The sequence below is a fragment of the Carex rostrata genome, chromosome 8 (assembly GCF_964058835.1).
Source record: "Carex rostrata chromosome 8, lpCarRost1.2, whole genome shotgun sequence".
Lineage (NCBI taxonomy): Eukaryota > Viridiplantae > Streptophyta > Magnoliopsida > Poales > Cyperaceae > Carex > Carex rostrata.
The window spans coordinates 4,593,304-4,610,433 of record NC_135925.1 but is presented as its reverse complement, the minus strand read 5'-3'; the positions used below and the strand labels follow the sequence as shown (position 1 = coordinate 4,610,433).

The window sequence follows — 17,130 nt, the reverse complement described above, 5'->3', positions numbered from 1 at the left end:
TGTCTGATTTTAATAATTTTTACTGATAAAAAAAATTCCTAAATTGAGTATATTTCCTCCGAAATAACTGATATTTCTATTTTTTATCTTAAAATTTGATCAATTTTTTTTTTACAGAGGCTATTTAGATGCACGGACAGTATTAATAAGAAATTAGTTTAATTTTTTTAAATTCGTGCTTTTAAAATTTGCAAAATGTTTACATTTCGGATCAGTTTTTTTTTGTAAAATGTTTCCCATCTCCAGAAGATTATCTTAATTGCTAGATGATTATGTAAGTGGTTCTTATTACTAAAATATTTACTTGGGATATTTCATTTATTCAACAAAAAAAACTTTTGTCTATTTATTCTATAGAATATAACAGCGTGCACCGGATGTAGAACCAAAAATATTAAACAAAAATTGAGCGAACTGGTTATACTAATTTACAAAATCAAATCACCATGCTCAATTTATTGCTCGCAATTTATTTCTAACCAGATATAAAAATCTTGTTATATTTATATCTTCGTATTATGGGGTCAAACATGAATGGGAGTCAAGCATTTTTAAATTTTATGTTGCGAATAACGTTCAATTTTACAATATCTATAACATTTTACTCTTAATTATATAGAAAATAAGATATAAATACAAAAAAATGAAAATAAATAAAGGCCAAAATTATATAAATACAAAAAAAAGTTAAAAATAAATGGGGATCAATTTCTTGAGAGTAGAGCAGTCTCTGTTGGTGCTGGGTAAAACCGTATATTTTATGCGGTTCCATCTATTTTTTAAAGAAAAAATAAATAAATTCCTTTTCTGAAGATGTAATTATTCAATTTCTAAAAATATAAAAAAAATCACTTCTGAATCCAATAAAATTATATATAAAGCTTTCCTGCTGCTCCTTTACAAGTGTCAATATAATATGATTGTATTGATTAGATGAGTTAATGGTATTGAATATTGATAAGCTTGTGTCTCGTAACATGTAATGCTTCCACGTGGTTTATTGGGAAAGGTGTGAGCTTCCTTCCAAATTCCAATGGACAGATTTGAAGGTATATGCTCCCCCTTTACTGTTTATTTTTCTACAGTGAGTTGGGAATATATTTATTAGCTGACAATGGATATGTTATTTATCACCAAATTATGTGTAGTTTAAGACTAAATATTACTAAAATTGGTAAAATGCATGTAGTTTTCTGATCTGGTACATTATAATGAAATTTGTTTGTTCAAAAAATTTACAAGTAAAATGAAATTCTCACACAGAAATAATCACATTTTATCATGTCTCGTATTTTATATCTTCGTTTTCAAAGTCTAAACTGTTGATCCGAACCGCTCAATATGATATACATATTAAAATATAGTTGGAGATCAATTTTTTATTTTTTTTGACAAAAAAGATTACTATTTGTTTAGATAGGTACAAAATCATTGTTTTTGAACGGTCCAGAAACAATGATTTTGTACCTATCTTAGAAAATAGTAAAAATCTCCAAAAAATTATAAAATTTTATCCCCAAACATATTTTAATATGAATATCATGTTGTGCGGTTTAGATCGACAGTTTGAACTTTGAAGAAAAATAAATTAAATATGACACATAGTGATGTATGAAAAATATGAGATATTGTAACCCTCCTCAAGTTCTAATTACCATACTATTTGGAGCAATTTTAGTAGCCAGCCTTTGCCATACATCCGTTGATTTATATTGAAATAGGAGGCAGTCAGGCAGAGTTGAATATATGCAGTTGCAATAGAGAGATTGAACACTATAATTATATTGAAAGTTCCCATGCATAAACAGATGTATAACAAATTGCCAACCATACCAATGTATATGTACTTTAGAAGGAATGATTAAATTTAATTTTATTGTTGAGTCATGATAAGAGTCTCTTTCTTAAGTGTTTATTTTTGGACGCATTTGGTTTAATTTTTTTTAATAGATATGTTGTAATTTTATTCAACTAGGTGATTAGATATGACCGTTTGACTGTATATTTTTAATATTATTGAAGAAGTCCTATAAATAAAAATATTATTCTTGTAAATACTTAGTTAATTAATTCATTTTAATATTTTCTGGTTGTTCTTAACTCATATAATTTTAATTCTCTAGACATCATTGATTGTTTTTACCATCGTACAAGTTTTAAACAAACAAAAAAGTGTTTGTTAAAAGTGACTAATTTAATGTTAAATTTATACAGTGATCCAATTATATTTCTATTGAGGGATCTACTTACACCCTTTTTTGGTGACACCGGATTATATCCTACATTTTCAAAGTCCAAAACAGTCGATCCAAATTGTTCAACATGATGGATATATTAAAATATCCTTGCAAATCAAATTTTACATTTTTTTTTAAAATTTTACTATTTATTAAGATGGGTACAAAAATTCAATGGTCTGAAAACAACAATTTTGTAAAATACTTAGTAAATAGCAATAAAATTTTAAAAAAAAATGTAAAATTTGATATTTTAATATATTTATCATGTTGAACAGTTTGGATCGACTGTTTATACTTTGAAAATGTAGGGTGTAATTTAGTGTCACCAATAAAAAGTGTAAGTGGATCCCTCCTCATTTTTATTATACAATAAAAATAACTAACTTACCATTAAAAATAACTAGTTTAATATTTACATGTACAACAAATTTGTTACAAAAACTAGCTATATAGGGGGGAATTTAGAAATAAAAACTGAGGTGAGTCGACCCAACACATTTACCTTCATTTTAATATAATCTAGGGAGGCACACTCGGTCCAATAGTAAATCTGACCATATGCAGTGTAACGGATTGTTATTTAAGAAGGCCCAATTAAGGCCCATAAATGTGGGATCTATATGGTATCCACTTTCCAATACAACTAAGCCCAGAAAGAAATTAGATACCGCTAGGCTTTTTTGGTAGAGTGAGTTTGAATTGTGATCAATTTATTTTGATACCACATTATTTTCCTGTTTGTAAGAAAAATAATATGTTATTCAAAATCAAGGTTGATTTATCAAATTGTCAGGTCTAATTAAGGCTTTCTCAGTTGCCATTATTAGGTCTAACTGAAGGGAATGGGGAAGTTTTGATGTGCATTGGATCAAATTTAGTTTGATATTCGGTCAGATCCTTTCGATCCACATTACAATCGCGTGCCCTTTAGATTCAAGGTGTGGATTTTACATAAATTGTCTGCACGGATCTTAAAGCGAATCGAACTGCTCACGAGCATCAAACTGAATTTGGTCTGATGCCTATCGGACACAGGTTTTGTCGCTACCGGATTGGTTATTTAAAATCTTCAACAATACACACAGAATATAAAATCAATTGGCCAAAATCCATTTTTTGGATTAAGTTGAAAGAATGCACAGAAATCTGCAGGATATTAATTACAATTTGGTGAAATTCCCAAAATTGCATATTGATAAAAGTAATAACATAGATTTGTACCTCTATTTTTTTTGTTTTGACATATTTTTTTGTACCATGCAACTGTTCTGGAAGATGTCCAGGTTGATCAAACAAAAAGTAGATGCTAATTTATGTGTTGAACAACTGAATAAATAAACTGGGAAAATTTTCTTCTGAGTTTGCTGCTCAAGAGAAGGGGATTCATTCTTGGTTTTTCCTTCAACAAAATTTTTGTATGTAATTTTTGAGATATAATATGGTCTAGATGAAATTGTTGTAGGCATTTTGCCTTCAACCTTCAAAAAATAGTTATTTTACCAAAAAACACAACGAAAATAGATATTTCATAACAAGTAATGTTAGCAATGAGATCCTATGACAATATTTTATTTTTAGAAATACATTAAATATTTTGTCGGGAAGAAGAAAGATGGGATTTTTTTTCGATCTAATGGAAGGGACTAAACCAATAGTTCGGTCCCTTTACTGGTATTATAAGGGACCGAAGTAATGATTCGGTCCCTTTCCTATAGTTAAATTGCAAACTTAATATTAATTAGGTTAATTTAGTTTAATTAGAGGCAAATTTAGATTCATTTAGTTTTTTAGTTTAAAAATACCGTACCAGAAAAGGAAAGAACGATACCAAGACCTTTAATATGGCACTGGCGCGTGCCTTCGATGCAACAACAGTGCGCAGTGCTGAACATATCTCTGATGACATAATCCAGTCCTGATTGAACAAATGTTAGTACCTTGCACAAGTGCGAAAGTAGCAACATTCTGGCAAAGAGAATGAGTCGTCATTAGTCATTACAGAAGTTCTCGATAAGTTAGCACTGTTCTTGAAGTTATTTTATATATTATATAAGAGGATGGATAGCTGGTGCATCGACTTATCCGAATTCGAAGCAAATCTTTTGACATTTTTAACCTGTTAGGCTCATTTATGTCTTCTATTGGTAAAGTCAATAACCAGCCATTTCTGTTACATACAACCCCTACAAAACAACAAAAAGGAAGTTGTGAATTTATATCCCCTAAAGGCCAACACTTGTAAACTATTGTTTGTCAAAAGTCTCCATGATATATATATGCACATTATTCTTATTGCAAAGAAAATACTTTTTTTTCTACAGTAAAGATGTGTGGACAAGAGAGAAACAATTCCTCGAGGGGAAATATTATGTACGTGTATATCCTTTTCTCCTCTTCCCTGTAAATAAAAATTACATTTACCAACTCAATTACAACAAGTACAAACAATAGGCACAACATACATAAGGATGTCACCATGCGAAACCGATTCTCCCGCAAAAAAATTGAAGCTTAAACTTTTGCCTCAGTTTTTGCAGAAGCCCTTTCCGCCACGATTTGTTCGTAGAGATCTCTGATCTTCAAACCAACGATTGTTTGGAAGAAACCGGTGCCATTGTTGCTTCCGGGGAAATCGGAATGCTTAAGCATTTGTTGAGTGACCTCACCGTAGAATTTTGTAGAGAGGTTGCTCAGGTGGCTCTCCACATAGATCAGCTCATCTAGTCTGTCGAACTGGCCATCCATCTCCAAAACCGATACCTGTAATTAACAGTCTAAGTTAGAACTCGACTTCAAGTTTATAAAAGCAATGATTGTGTCAATCTATAGGTGAAAATGTAGTACCTCGTTGGAGAAGTAGGAATCGGGACCGTAAGAGAATTTGATGCCGGGGTAAGAGCATGTGAGCTTCCTCCCACATGGAATCCAGTTGATGGTGGAACCCTCATCGAAGAGATAAACCGGGCTGAAGTGCTTCAAGCCTTCTTTCATGATCATCTTTACTCTCAAAACCTTCCCCTCATTGTCGCCTGGGATCAGTTGGGTCGGCAGGACTTCGATCACAGCATCAGAGTATTTCTTTTGGGGATCTGGAAGAACCAAAAAAATGAAGGTTACACATGATTTGAAGTTACTCTGTAATATAAAAAATAAAAATGGAAATTTAAAAATTGAATGAATGAAACTTCTTTCTAGCGATTCATTCTTAACTTCGGTGTTTTTTAGCATAATTACATTTTGTTCAAAAGTATTTCCAGTATAACTTTTGCTGATTGGTGGGGTTTTCCTATAAAATGAATGGTACTGGTAATCTGGTATGGCTTGCTACTGGTCGTAATAAGAGACCATACAAAACATGAATTTACTGTTACTCACTGCATATAAACTATCATTACAAGGGTAAGTTTTGACAGATCCCTTCAAACTATGCTATTTCCAGTGTAAATTCTTCTCTTGCAACTTTCAGTAAACTTTTTCAAGAAAATACAGAGAAATGTTTTCCAGCCAAGAGAGTTCATTGGATTAAAAACTCGAGAACTGGTAAAGAGAAGTAAATTTGTTTGTACTTTCAAGAAAAATATACCAATAAATGCATCGAAATCAGGTTTTCTTGCTTCAATGCTAGCTTTAATGCTCTCAAGACTGTGCCCACGCTCTGCCATATCTCTCTGCGAAGCATAATAAAATGTAAAATTCAGAACTTGCCATCTAATTTCCTGTTTTTTTATCTATACTAATTATGTAATGATGCAATACAAACCTGAATTTTCCATGCGAATTTGACCTCATTGCTGATATCCAAATAGATACTGAAGTCTAATAGTTCTCTCACACGCTCATCAAACCTGAATTTTGTGGAAAATATGGGAAATTATATAAAGAGCCGAAATAGAAGGCAATTCTCTTTTCAGAGAGTGACTAAATAATATAGTTGCTCTTATAAACTTGACAAAAAAAAATCCTTGCAAATATTTATTAAGATCTTTTTCATAATTTTAGCGATATAATTTTTTCCCTGTTGACTAATTAGATAATAATCATGTTAGATAATATTTCCCCTTTTTTACTTATCCTGCCAATAATTTATATCCACATACTGAATGAGTTACAGGATAGTTGCTTCTGATATTTCAGAAAATTCAGAACTTCTTAAAGTCTGCTAACATTTGAGAAAATTAATTTTAAAATATGCCTATATGAGAACCGCACAAAACTAGTATGATGCAAAGAGGTTCAAAAAATAAATATTGCAGGGTAGGAAACTCTGCTATGATGTATATTATTCAAATTCCTCTACATATTAATACTAGAAAATAATATATCCAGAGCAGAGCAAGAGTAAAAACTTTTAAATTTAGAAAACAATGTTATGTACTTATGTTTGCATTTTTTTTTTTATATATAATAAGAAATTCTCACATCGGATGCAGTCCCTCGATGACCAGGATCTTCGGTGACTGAATGAGCTCGGGCGGGTCAAGTAACCCGGTCACGTGGTTATAAATCGGCTTCTCCACAGGTGTCCCCTCCTTCAATGCCTTCACTTGCTCATACATCAGGTCGAAGTCATTAGCCCTTGGATCGAGCGCTGTCACACCCTTCTCTTTCCTTCCTGTTCTGTCCAAGGAATGGTAATCATCTAGACATATAACTGTGGTTGTATCACTAATAAGTGTGTTCGAGTCGGGATTGCCTCCTTTTGGCGGTTCAGCCGCACCACCAAAAACACTTGTTAGACGTCTCATGAAGGTACTTTTACCGCAACCTGAGTCAGCTGCAAGGCCGATCACAACGGTTTTTGCCTCGGCGGAACATGAGACGGTGAAGGCACGGTTTTGGCCACGGAAAAATTGGTTTCTCTTTGTGCTTGTGAAGAATATGACTTGTCTTTGGTGCAAGTGTGGATTGGGCATTGAGAGAGAAGGGCTTGTGTACACTGTGCACGCCATGGTTTTTGAATTGGGTTTCGGTTTTTCTTCTTTCCTCCTAGATATTGTAGAAGGAAAGAAGAGTTATGGAGAGAGCTGAGGCGAGGAGTATATCCTATACCCCTTGATGATATTAAAATGTGGTAATTGAATAACAGAAAATAAATATTTCTGTTTTTATCTTTTGTTTGCTTCTATGCTCTTTTCCAGGTAAGATTTATTGTGGCCTCTTGTTCCCATTTTTTATTTTCTTCTTACATTTTTGTGGTGAAAAGCTTTGGAAGCTTTTGTTTGCTAGGACAACAAATGTTCAGCCTTTGTGGTTGTAAGATTAGATGTTAGAAATTATTGGTTTGTAATTTTGAACTTACAAAATCATTTTTTGCTAACAGAATTCAACAGAAATTACAATATTTTTTTTCTACAATATTGAAGTGTTCCTTTTTTCCAGGAAATGCATTGCTGCCTTAGTCTTCTTATAAAGGATACATTCCTCTGTATAAATTAGAGAAATGTTTAATTGCTATGTTGGAGTATATCAGATAACTTTTTTCTTTCGATTTATTGTTTTTTTTTTATTTCCTTAAAATTTTACTAGTTTTACTGGTGCTTATGTTCTTTTCTAAATTTGACAGTATTTGCCGAACAAGTGATGTATTTTCTGGGACAGAGTGCAGGAAGAAAAGCTTGGTGGAGGTTCGAGTTAGTTAGGATATGGTAGTGCCATGTGGCAGTGGAGGTATGGTTGGTTGTAGACTTGTAGATGAGGGGAATGAAATAAGGAATGATTTGGATGGATAAAAGAGGGTGCATGATCCGATGTGTAGTGTGCCGTGGTTTAGAATTTGCTTCTAGATATTATGCTTTTAATCTGACGGCTGTGGTTGCTACTACATGCTGTTCAACGGTCAGAAATCACCGGCTTATAACGTCCTTGCATGCACACTTGACACTTCCCACTTATCTGTTGGCATTTTATCAACGCCAAAGTAACTAACTATATTATCTATTTATTATTTCTAGGTTCTAATTATAAAACGTAGAAGAATATCGTACTGTAAAAAGTACGTGTTAATCAAATGATATCAGTTTAATTTTTAATTTAAATTGTTCCCTGCGCATTGGTTTTTCAAATCAACGGTTGTTTCTCAATCAAATTTTGGAAGTGTAACAATATTCTAAAAACATCTACATTTCAACAACTCAAACAAATAAATTTCTAAATAACTGTTAACTACTTTCTAAAAAAATTTAAATCTCACATCTCTGAAATTAATTTTAAAATTTCTATTAAACCACATCAGTGAAAAGAAGAAATAATTTAAGTCAATCTTTTAGCTAACGTAGAGTTTACTGAATAGTTTCCAAATTTGTTTTCCAAAAATTTACCGAAACTGGATTACAAACTACCATATCAGATTAGACTAATAATACTAGAAATAAAGATGCTCTAATTTATTTTTCAGAAAACCTCCCTTTTACTTTCTTCTAGAGAAGCAGGGCTGCAGCCCGATGTTGACTCAGAAACATCTGATTTGCTTCATGATTCATTCCCGCCACTTCAATATTTATGTGAATCAAGCACACACAAATCATAAAGTGAATCAAATGGTTCCAAACAGACATCAAATCCACATCAGGTCTGATGCCCATCAGGCGTGCCCTGCTTCTACAGCTAAAAACTACTTCGTATGTTACAAATTTATCCATGGAAACAATCACGAACAAAATTGCACACTTCACTACTTCAGTAAGAAAAATGTCTCGAATTCACCAACGCAAAAAGAACTTTACTTCATAGCACACTACTTCAAAAATATACTAGGGACAAAAAACAAAAAATAGAAAGAAAATATTATAAAAGAAAAAAGACAATACACCAAGCATCTCAAAAAGTACATATATAATCTCCTTTATGTCATGGCCTAGCTAGCAAGAACCCCCCGCCCCCTCCCAATTTTCCATAAAGCAACTTTATAACAAAATAATGGAAAACTTTGAAATAACAAATAAACAATAATTAGTAATAACATCTACAGAAAAGATTGATCAAGACCAGCACTCCTAGATGGCATCACCCGATAATATATCTTGAAAGGCTCTCATTTATGCCCTCTGAAATACATGTAAATTCTCTGCATAGACCAAATGAAATTGAACAGTAGTTAACTAGCTGAACATCACCATAACAAACATTTGATAAAAATCAGATCATCACACAGAGAGACGTGTGAGAGCACAGAGACATGCACATGCAGATAACTTTTGAGTCTTAATGCATATAGATAATGCATAATGTTGAACCATTTACACATAACAGATGTCAAATTTGAACTACACATGTTCAGTTCAATAAAAGGGTCATCTATTTCCAATTGTCCCATAGTTTCATATTTGGCTCTAAATGATTCTGATTTGCACCCTTCTGTCTGCACTGCCGCTTTTCATTCAAAAATAAATGAACATATGTTCTAATCAATGTTACGAGTCACTATCCCAGAATATTTTTTAATCCAAACATGAACAGTCTGTGCCTGTGTTTGATTAAACAACTGCTCATATTCCAAGTAAATTGGTGGTACGGACCAACAAGGTACAAACCATAATATGTATGTATACAGAAAAAAAAGCACTCCCAAAATGTACAGGATCTAACATTAGGAGCTAGGGAAGTAAAGGACCATCTGTAACTTAGCAGAAAATTTACTACAAGTAAAATTTACAAAGGGCCCTGACAGTATCGCTTTCTCATTTCAGTTTCTAATGTTTGAACATTTCTGTTATGGGCACTGAAATTTCTGATTTGTACCAAATTAGTCCTTCCACTCACATCAGTTAAACCTTAGTTCCTGCTATGGGCACTACTGTGCGCAAAATTGGTGCAGTCACTGACACCAACAACTAAATCATTGTACATCAAGATATTTCCATCCACATCAAGTCATCAAGTTAGCATGCAAATGTCATGATGACATGGATTTCCATCAACTATTTTAATCAATGTACAATGCAAGCCATGATTTGGTAAAATCAAACACTTTAGGAACCAAAATAGGAGCCTTGAAACTTTTGAGACCAAAATGTAAAATAAGTAAAATACTTGTAAAACCAGTTGTCTAATTTATTAAAAGAGAAAAAAAAAAAAACACAAACCTGAATAACCCATAGACTGAGAAGCGTCTCCAAGCAAAATAACCCAAACCCAACAAAGTAAAATATCTATAATTGCAACATTTAAAGAAATTATAAGTTATGTCGTATAATGAAATTGTGAATTCAAAAATATACAATTGGCCATGGTCAACTTTAAAAATGAGGATCAGGGTAAGATACAGTATAAGAAATCATAAAACATATAGCAAGATTCTGTTTCGAATACTTGTCTACTGAACCCAGTGGCAGAGCCAAAAATTTTGGCCAGCGGTATCAATTAAGAGGATTTCTTTCATTTCTTTGAATAAAGCTCAAATTTCATGTAATTTTTAAGGGATTTAGTGGAAATTCAGAGGGGTCGGACCCCACTGAAGATTTAGTGGCTCTGCCACCGGCTATACCTCCTTCAACTCCAATGCACATTTTGGTCTAGCCTACCTTTCTTAAATTCAACCAAATGTCTTGTTATACTATGCACAGCTATATCCTTCCAGAGCCATTGTATCCATTTGACCATTTCTTTGTCATTTTCAGCCTCTACTTCTTCTACCAAAACACAATTCAATGTGGACCAATGACTGAAATATTAGCCAATAAAACAATTTGCTTTCATCCAGCCCTAATGATATTTAACAAGATGAACTAAACAGGAGTGGAATGAGAGAGGATAGACAGGATAACTTACCCCAACTAAAAGACTATCAGAGAAGGTGTCAATCGCTGCCAAAATACCCCTGGATAATCCAGAATAAACTTCGATATTAGAATTGGAAGAATCCATGACATGTAATATGCACCAAGATAGTATTGTAATTCAAATTGTTTGTAATTGACACAACAGCAAAAAGAAGGAGAAAGAAACATTTCTATCCCGCTACAATTAACAGCTGGAACTCCGCTAAAACTTTGTTCAGTGCATCTACTACTAAACATTTTGTCTCAATTTAACCATGGACTGGAGGCTCCTCAAGCTTCTTTTTCAATGCTATCCAACACAACTGAGTTGTAGGCATACTATTAACAGTGTTCATTAATATGGAAGACATGTTAATATGGCAATTTTAACCCCAAAGTATTACTACAACTGTGCTTCGAGTAAATGGAAAGATAGTTGGGTGTACAAGCGACATAAATAGTCTAAAGCTTAAGACCATAAATTGAACAAGACAGCAGATATTTAATATCAAGCTTTATCAACAATTTTCAAAATATACAACCTTCAAACTACTAAATACTTACGTCAGAGATTTTCCATGAAATACAATAGGAGGAGCAATGGCAGCAACAATGCAAAACCCAATATGAATCTGAACAGAATTAATTAGTTAAATTTCAATTAAACATATATAAAAACCAATGATAAGGAAAAAAATAAGAAAGAACAGCCTTATGTTGCAATAAAAAACAATTACCAAATACAAAAGAAAGAACCATCCAAACTTGAACGCGCTGTCAGTTCTGTTTAATTTAAAAACAAATGTTAGAAATGCTAGAAATAAACCCTACCAACAAAGAAAGACAATGTGGATTGAGGTACCAATTATTACAACTTGAGTTTTAAATTGTTAGGCTTGATATTAAGACATCAAGGATAACAGAACAGATTGGTCAGGCTAAGTACTACAACATAGAAAGCTTGTAGGTATGATAATCCTTCTACCTTCCTAATTATGCAGCCTGATAGATTCGGCTAAAATAAACTGTGTTAACATTGACAATATACCTCATAGCCCGATATAGAGGCCGGTACCAAAGCAAGTATGACAGTGGAATCCCCATCAATGCATATATTACAGCAAGGAAAAATATTTTTACACCTGTAGCAAGAAGATTACAGAAAATGATGTTATGAAAAATAACTAACAAAACACTCATTTATGTTTAAGTAATATACATTTAGAATAAGCATAGTATCTCAGGAGAAGGGCGAGAGAGAAGAGAGTACCTCCTCCTCTAATCCAGCAAACAGTCACCGCAAGCACATTAAAAGACAAGCATAGCACAATTCCTGCCAAAGTTTCATTAAAAATTAATATAAGCATAGTAAGAACACACAAGGTACCAAACACACTGCATTGAAAAATTATAGTATGTCGTTCTTACAGACAACACTATCTTTCTTTTCAGGGGGAAGAATGATTGTTTTATTTGGTCTTTCCAGTTGAATTAACATATTACTAAAGCTTGCTTTAAGACGTTTTCATGACTACAAGTCGCACAATGCCAACTACAAGAAAAAGGGACACATATATATACAAATATATACACGTATTCAAAGGATATGACATACCAAGCCAGCTTGCAAATGCAAGGTATTGCAATCTTTGAGCATCCACTGGTATCTCCTTAGCAATGTCGTGATGTATTATTGGGAAAAAAGGAGGCCAATTTTTCTCGTCCACTGATACCCCAGCTGTACCAAACATTCAGGAATAGACCATCAATAAAAGTCAAATGCTTCCAGCCAGGCTGATTTCAGCAAACCAGTGTATTCCAATCCCTCAGAGTTTTGAGAAATGTCTCACATGAACTGGGAATTTTTGTATATACATAATATTTCCCAAGTTCTGTTTGAGCACAAGTGATAATAAATGAAATACCCGACCACAAAATATTTGAGTAAAAACTACATACCACTTTTTAAAGCATCCTCCCTTCTTTTGATTTCCTACACAAGTCAAAGATGAGAAGCACAAGCATAAAAAATGAATCAGAACCTTATAAAAAAAGCCTTTGTGACTACTAAGGTAATAAGCCTAGGGTTCTTCTGTGCTTTCTGAACATGTCAAACTATAGCAAAGAAAGAACATGTCTTAACACACAGAAACAGAATAAATAATAGCAGACATTGGCATTGGAAACCCAAACAATTATTTTGAAAAAAGTAGAAGAAAGAAATAAACTAACCAACTCTCTCCGCTTGAGCTCAGATTCCCAGGATGCAAGTTCTTTAGCTTTGTCATTTGAACCCTAAATTCAAAACACAAGAAACATATGACAATCTAAATAAAGTGTCAAAATTTCTCAAGTTAGACCATTCAGCTAGTCTCCTCCAAGGCTCTGTTTGGCAACAAGAGTTGATTCAGGAGTATTAATTCAACAATTTCCACTTAATTCAGCCATTTGTAATCTCTAGTTAGTTGCTATATTTTGTGAAGGTGTTTGGTGAGACATTGTTAGGAATACAAAAAAAATTACAGTGAAGTAATGTTCACTTATAATTGACAAAGTGGAAAATTAATTCTCTACATTGAATTTTCTTTTAGAATTTAATGAGAACCCCAAACTGTTAGATAAAAAAGGGAGAAATACTAGTCATGATAGATCAATAACAATAAACATATTAATACTATTTTTTCGTTGTATTTGCAGATTTTATAATTTAGCAAGGATATGGTAGGAGATATATTTGGATGCTTCATTTCTTAAATCAGCTTAAGAACAGATATTGTTAATTCCAAATTAATTTTAAGTCCTGCCCTCTACTACACGCCCCCCCCCCCCCCCCCCCCAACCCCCACCAGGAATTAGTTAGATCCAGCTTAATGTTTTAGTTCCACTTATTCTGCTCCCATAGTGTTTGGAGTCCCATATTTTGAATTAGACTAATTTCACCTGAGTTCCTTGGTGTCAAACAGGGCAGTAGTAAAATGCTGATTGACCAAATTGATTTGCATATAGAGAGCTTTGAAATATGAACTTGACATTCCATAAAAAAGGCTTAATAGCTTTGATTAAAACCAAAATGATAGAAGTGCTTTTTGGTTAACAATTTAGATTATCTTGGACAAAGCAGCACCATATTTTGAAGATTACATCAATATTCAGCCAAACTCCCCCGCCTAGAATATCAAATCTTAGCACTACCACATGTGCTTTGTGAGTAACCAGTTTTGTCGAGTGCACAATGCTAAACATTTTTTTATCAGTCTTATCTAGTACCTTGAGTACAGAATGGAAGAGTTATCAAAGTTTCAGCGAAACTAACCACTATGTAAACCACATCTTAGCCTCAGTACATGTGCTTTGTCAGATCCCTCGTACACATTTATAAACATTCCCAGTGGCAAAAACATAAAAATAATAGATAATAAAAATAAAGGAAGGTGAAGCCCAATAAATGTATCGCCCAAGTTAGTCGTGTATAATAAATAAAAATCAATAAGTAGAGGAATACTAAGCCATACATTCATTGTATCAAGCGGTATATCAACGGTATCAAGCTTATTCCCAAATCCAGCCGGCTCCGATGGCTTAAATCCAAAATTTTGTGCCCTAGCTCCACCATTTCCATTCTACAATTGCACAATTCAAATTAAAACAGAAATGACTAGCATGTATATATGTAATAGATTTGGAAGCATAGGTTAGATTGGAGAACAAAAAACTTTCTAGTATATTGCCAAACTGAACACAAGGAACTTCTAGAAACAATATGAAAGGATACAAAGTATCATATTAATGCAGGTCATTGCAATACAGGTAATACTGGTATGTGGTACTGAAACCATACTTTCTTAATAAAACAACAGAAAAACAAAGATAAAAGATAACGCCTGTTTCATTACTACTACTATTAGATTGTAACAAGGGAATGCTAAAAATATCAAACCTAAGCCAAGCAGAGAAGGAAAGTAAGAAACCCAGATCTAGGGTTTCAAAACAGAGATCTAGCAATTCTCGTCCAAATACCGGGTTTCCTCTACTTCTGTACTGTAACTCCAACCTAATTTATTCACCGCTCGCCGCAAATCGATCTAACTTCTCCACTTACAAAAAAAAATAACGAGAAAAAACCACAATCAGAGAAATAAATTGAGAAAAGTTTACCGAGAAGGGATTGACTTCGTTTTCCTCGTCGAAGGGATTCGGATCGTGGTGTTGCATCCTTTCTTGCCTTTTTTTCTCAGCCGGTAGTTGATTCCTGTGCTTTCTGAGCGGTTTTACTGGTAAGTGGCTTAAGGCTTTAGGAGGACTGGTGGAGTGAAAGAGTGAGAGTGAAGTGAACCTCGGGCAAGCAACCAAAAACTAAGAAGAAAAGAAGCGGTTTCCCGGTTCTCAATATAAACCTGGTTTTTCTATTTGCTGAACACTTCCGACTGAAATGGGATTCACTGACTAGTGGGTCTGAGATGTCGAAGAACTTGGTCTATATTATACGATTATAAAATAGGTCTTAATATTTTTTGTTTGGAAGGCAGTCGGTCGCTTGCTTGTTAGTTGTCCAAAGAATTATTCCAGACTATCTGTTTCAACTTTCAAATAAACCAGAGTAAATTACACAAATAGTTTTAAAAATATAGAGTAGAACTAGGGTGTTTTTAAGTTCATCAGGTTTTTTTATTAATTTAAGTCTAAAATTCGTTAAATTAGTTTCAAATTACAAATTTAAACTGTTAAAATCCGTCTATCTTATAAGTGATGCGTCTACATTTGAAAATTTTAAACATTCGAATTAGTTTAGTATAAAGTCAAGCGGTCAAAATTAGAAGCTTAATAAATTAATTTTGATGCATTCATTTTTTTAACTTTTTTGACCGCTTGACTTTATACTAAATTAATTAAAATGTATAAAATTTTTACATGTGGATGCATCACTCGTAAAGTAGAAGAGTTTCAACGGTTTAGATTCGTCACTTGAAGCCAATTTGACAGGTTTAAGACTTGAGTTCACCAAGAGACTTTGTGAACTTAAAAACACCCTAGTTCTACTAAAAACATAAATTAATTGAGCGTTTTAAACTTTTAATTTTAAAAATATTAAAGTTTTAATTTTGTTATTTAATATTTTAGTTCGTACTATATACTGATAAATTCGTAAAAAAATACAAGAAAACACACGCCATCTTGCGATCTGGATGCTAAAGTCCATTCAAAATTAGTCAAAATTTTAAGTACCAATGATTCGGAAAAATACAGGAGAGGAATAATTTTCTCTCTAGGGTTCTCCGCCGAGCCACAGAAGAGAGAAAAAAAAAAAAAAAAAAACGCGATCTGTTCGACAGAGCTGAAGGTTTGAGAGTCCGCTGGCTCCACCGCGCCTCTCCATCCCACCCCTTCATTCATCCCTCTTCGTTTGTCCGGTTCAACTTGTTGTGTTTTAATTGAGCGGATGAATTTGTCCAAAAATTTCGCCGCTTGTTGTATTTTTCGTTCATCTCGACTTTCCGGATTTGACTGAGGATTTGTAAATTCATTCTGCCCCCATAGTATCTACTATATCTATATATGAATAAGGTATGTATTTTGGTTGTTGCTGATGACGAGAACGCAACGAGTTGTCTCTTTTTTTCTCTCTTTCTTCTTCTTCCTCCTCTCTCAATGGTGACTGTTCTGGTTCCGGTTTGATTCAGTGTCATCTTGGTTGAATGGCGGCTGTCCTGGTTCGGTTTGATTTAGTGTCCTCTTCTTTCCTCCTCTCGAGTGGTGACTGTCCCAATCTGGTTTGATTCAGTGTCTCTCGACTGTGTGAACTCCTCTGGGCAGCGCCGAATTCAAAAAGAAGAAGATGTTTCGTTATCAATAAAGGGTTCAATGCGGCATATTCCACGAGATATGCAACTCGAAAAAATGACTGATGTGTCTACATTCTCAGAGAAGAAAATTAGAAGGCCTACTTGTTATTCGGACGCAAATATATCAATTAGCATTCTCTGACTTCACGTATCTTTTATTTTCTAATATAACAAATTAGATGATTGTACAAGTAGCTTGATGTATAAGTTTTAATGCTTCTTAATTTTAACAAAAGAAACCTATGTAATAGTTACTTTGTAAATTATTGGATCAATGCAATCGCATACAGACTT

At 33.4% G+C, this 17,130-nt stretch overlaps 2 protein-coding genes across 2 annotated transcripts; both read right to left on the bottom strand.

Moving 5' to 3' along the window:
- Positions 1 to 4,491: 4,491 nt before the first annotated feature.
- PRK (phosphoribulokinase) lies at positions 4,492 to 7,358 on the bottom strand. Its single transcript, XM_078307424.1, has 5 exons — positions 6,660 to 7,358; positions 6,001 to 6,085; positions 5,824 to 5,908; positions 5,085 to 5,329; positions 4,492 to 5,000 (listed from the first exon to the last, which is right to left on the bottom strand). Exons 1-5 carry the CDS (start codon positions 7,187 to 7,189, stop codon positions 4,752 to 4,754), a joined length of 1,194 nt encoding a protein of 397 aa, XP_078163550.1. The 5' UTR covers positions 7,190 to 7,358; the 3' UTR covers positions 4,492 to 4,751.
- A 1,647-nt stretch (positions 7,359 to 9,005) lies between these two features.
- SCAMP5 (SCAMP family protein) lies at positions 9,006 to 15,322 on the bottom strand. The gene is made up of 12 exons (XM_078306927.1): positions 15,152 to 15,322; positions 14,509 to 14,616; positions 13,229 to 13,291; positions 12,956 to 12,989; positions 12,612 to 12,734; positions 12,267 to 12,329; positions 12,045 to 12,138; positions 11,734 to 11,779; positions 11,561 to 11,628; positions 11,007 to 11,055; positions 10,322 to 10,387; positions 9,006 to 9,303 (listed from the first exon to the last, which is right to left on the bottom strand). Exons 1-12 carry the CDS (start codon positions 15,206 to 15,208, stop codon positions 9,271 to 9,273), a joined length of 804 nt encoding a protein of 267 aa, XP_078163053.1. The 5' UTR covers positions 15,209 to 15,322; the 3' UTR covers positions 9,006 to 9,270.
- Positions 15,323 to 17,130: the final 1,808 nt, after the last annotated feature.

What these genes read in the sequence shown, in the direction of transcription:
- PRK (XM_078307424.1), bottom strand. Translation starts at nt 7,189, where the DNA reads ATGGCGTGCACAGTGTACACAAGCCCTTCTCTCTCAATGCCCAATCCA. An exon ending in AATTCGCATGGAAAATTCAG is followed by an intron (nt 5,909 to 6,000) that starts GTTTGTATTGCA and finishes TATGCTTCGCAG; the next exon opens with AGAGATATGGCAGAGCGTGG. An exon ending in TGATTTCGATGCATTTATTG is followed by an intron (nt 5,330 to 5,823) that starts GTATATTTTTCT and finishes TGGTTCTTCCAG; the next exon opens with ATCCCCAAAAGAAATACTCT.
- SCAMP5 (XM_078306927.1), bottom strand. Translation starts at nt 15,208, where the DNA reads ATGCAACACCACGATCCGAATCCCTTCGACGAGGAAAACGAAGTCAAT. An exon ending in TTGCTGGATTAGAGGAGGAG is followed by an intron (nt 12,139 to 12,266) that starts GTACTCTCTTCT and finishes TTCTTGCTACAG; the next exon opens with GTGTAAAAATATTTTTCCTT. An exon ending in TTTCATGGAAAATCTCTGAC is followed by an intron (nt 11,056 to 11,560) that starts GTAAGTATTTAG and finishes TGGATTATCCAG; the next exon opens with GGGTATTTTGGCAGCGATTG.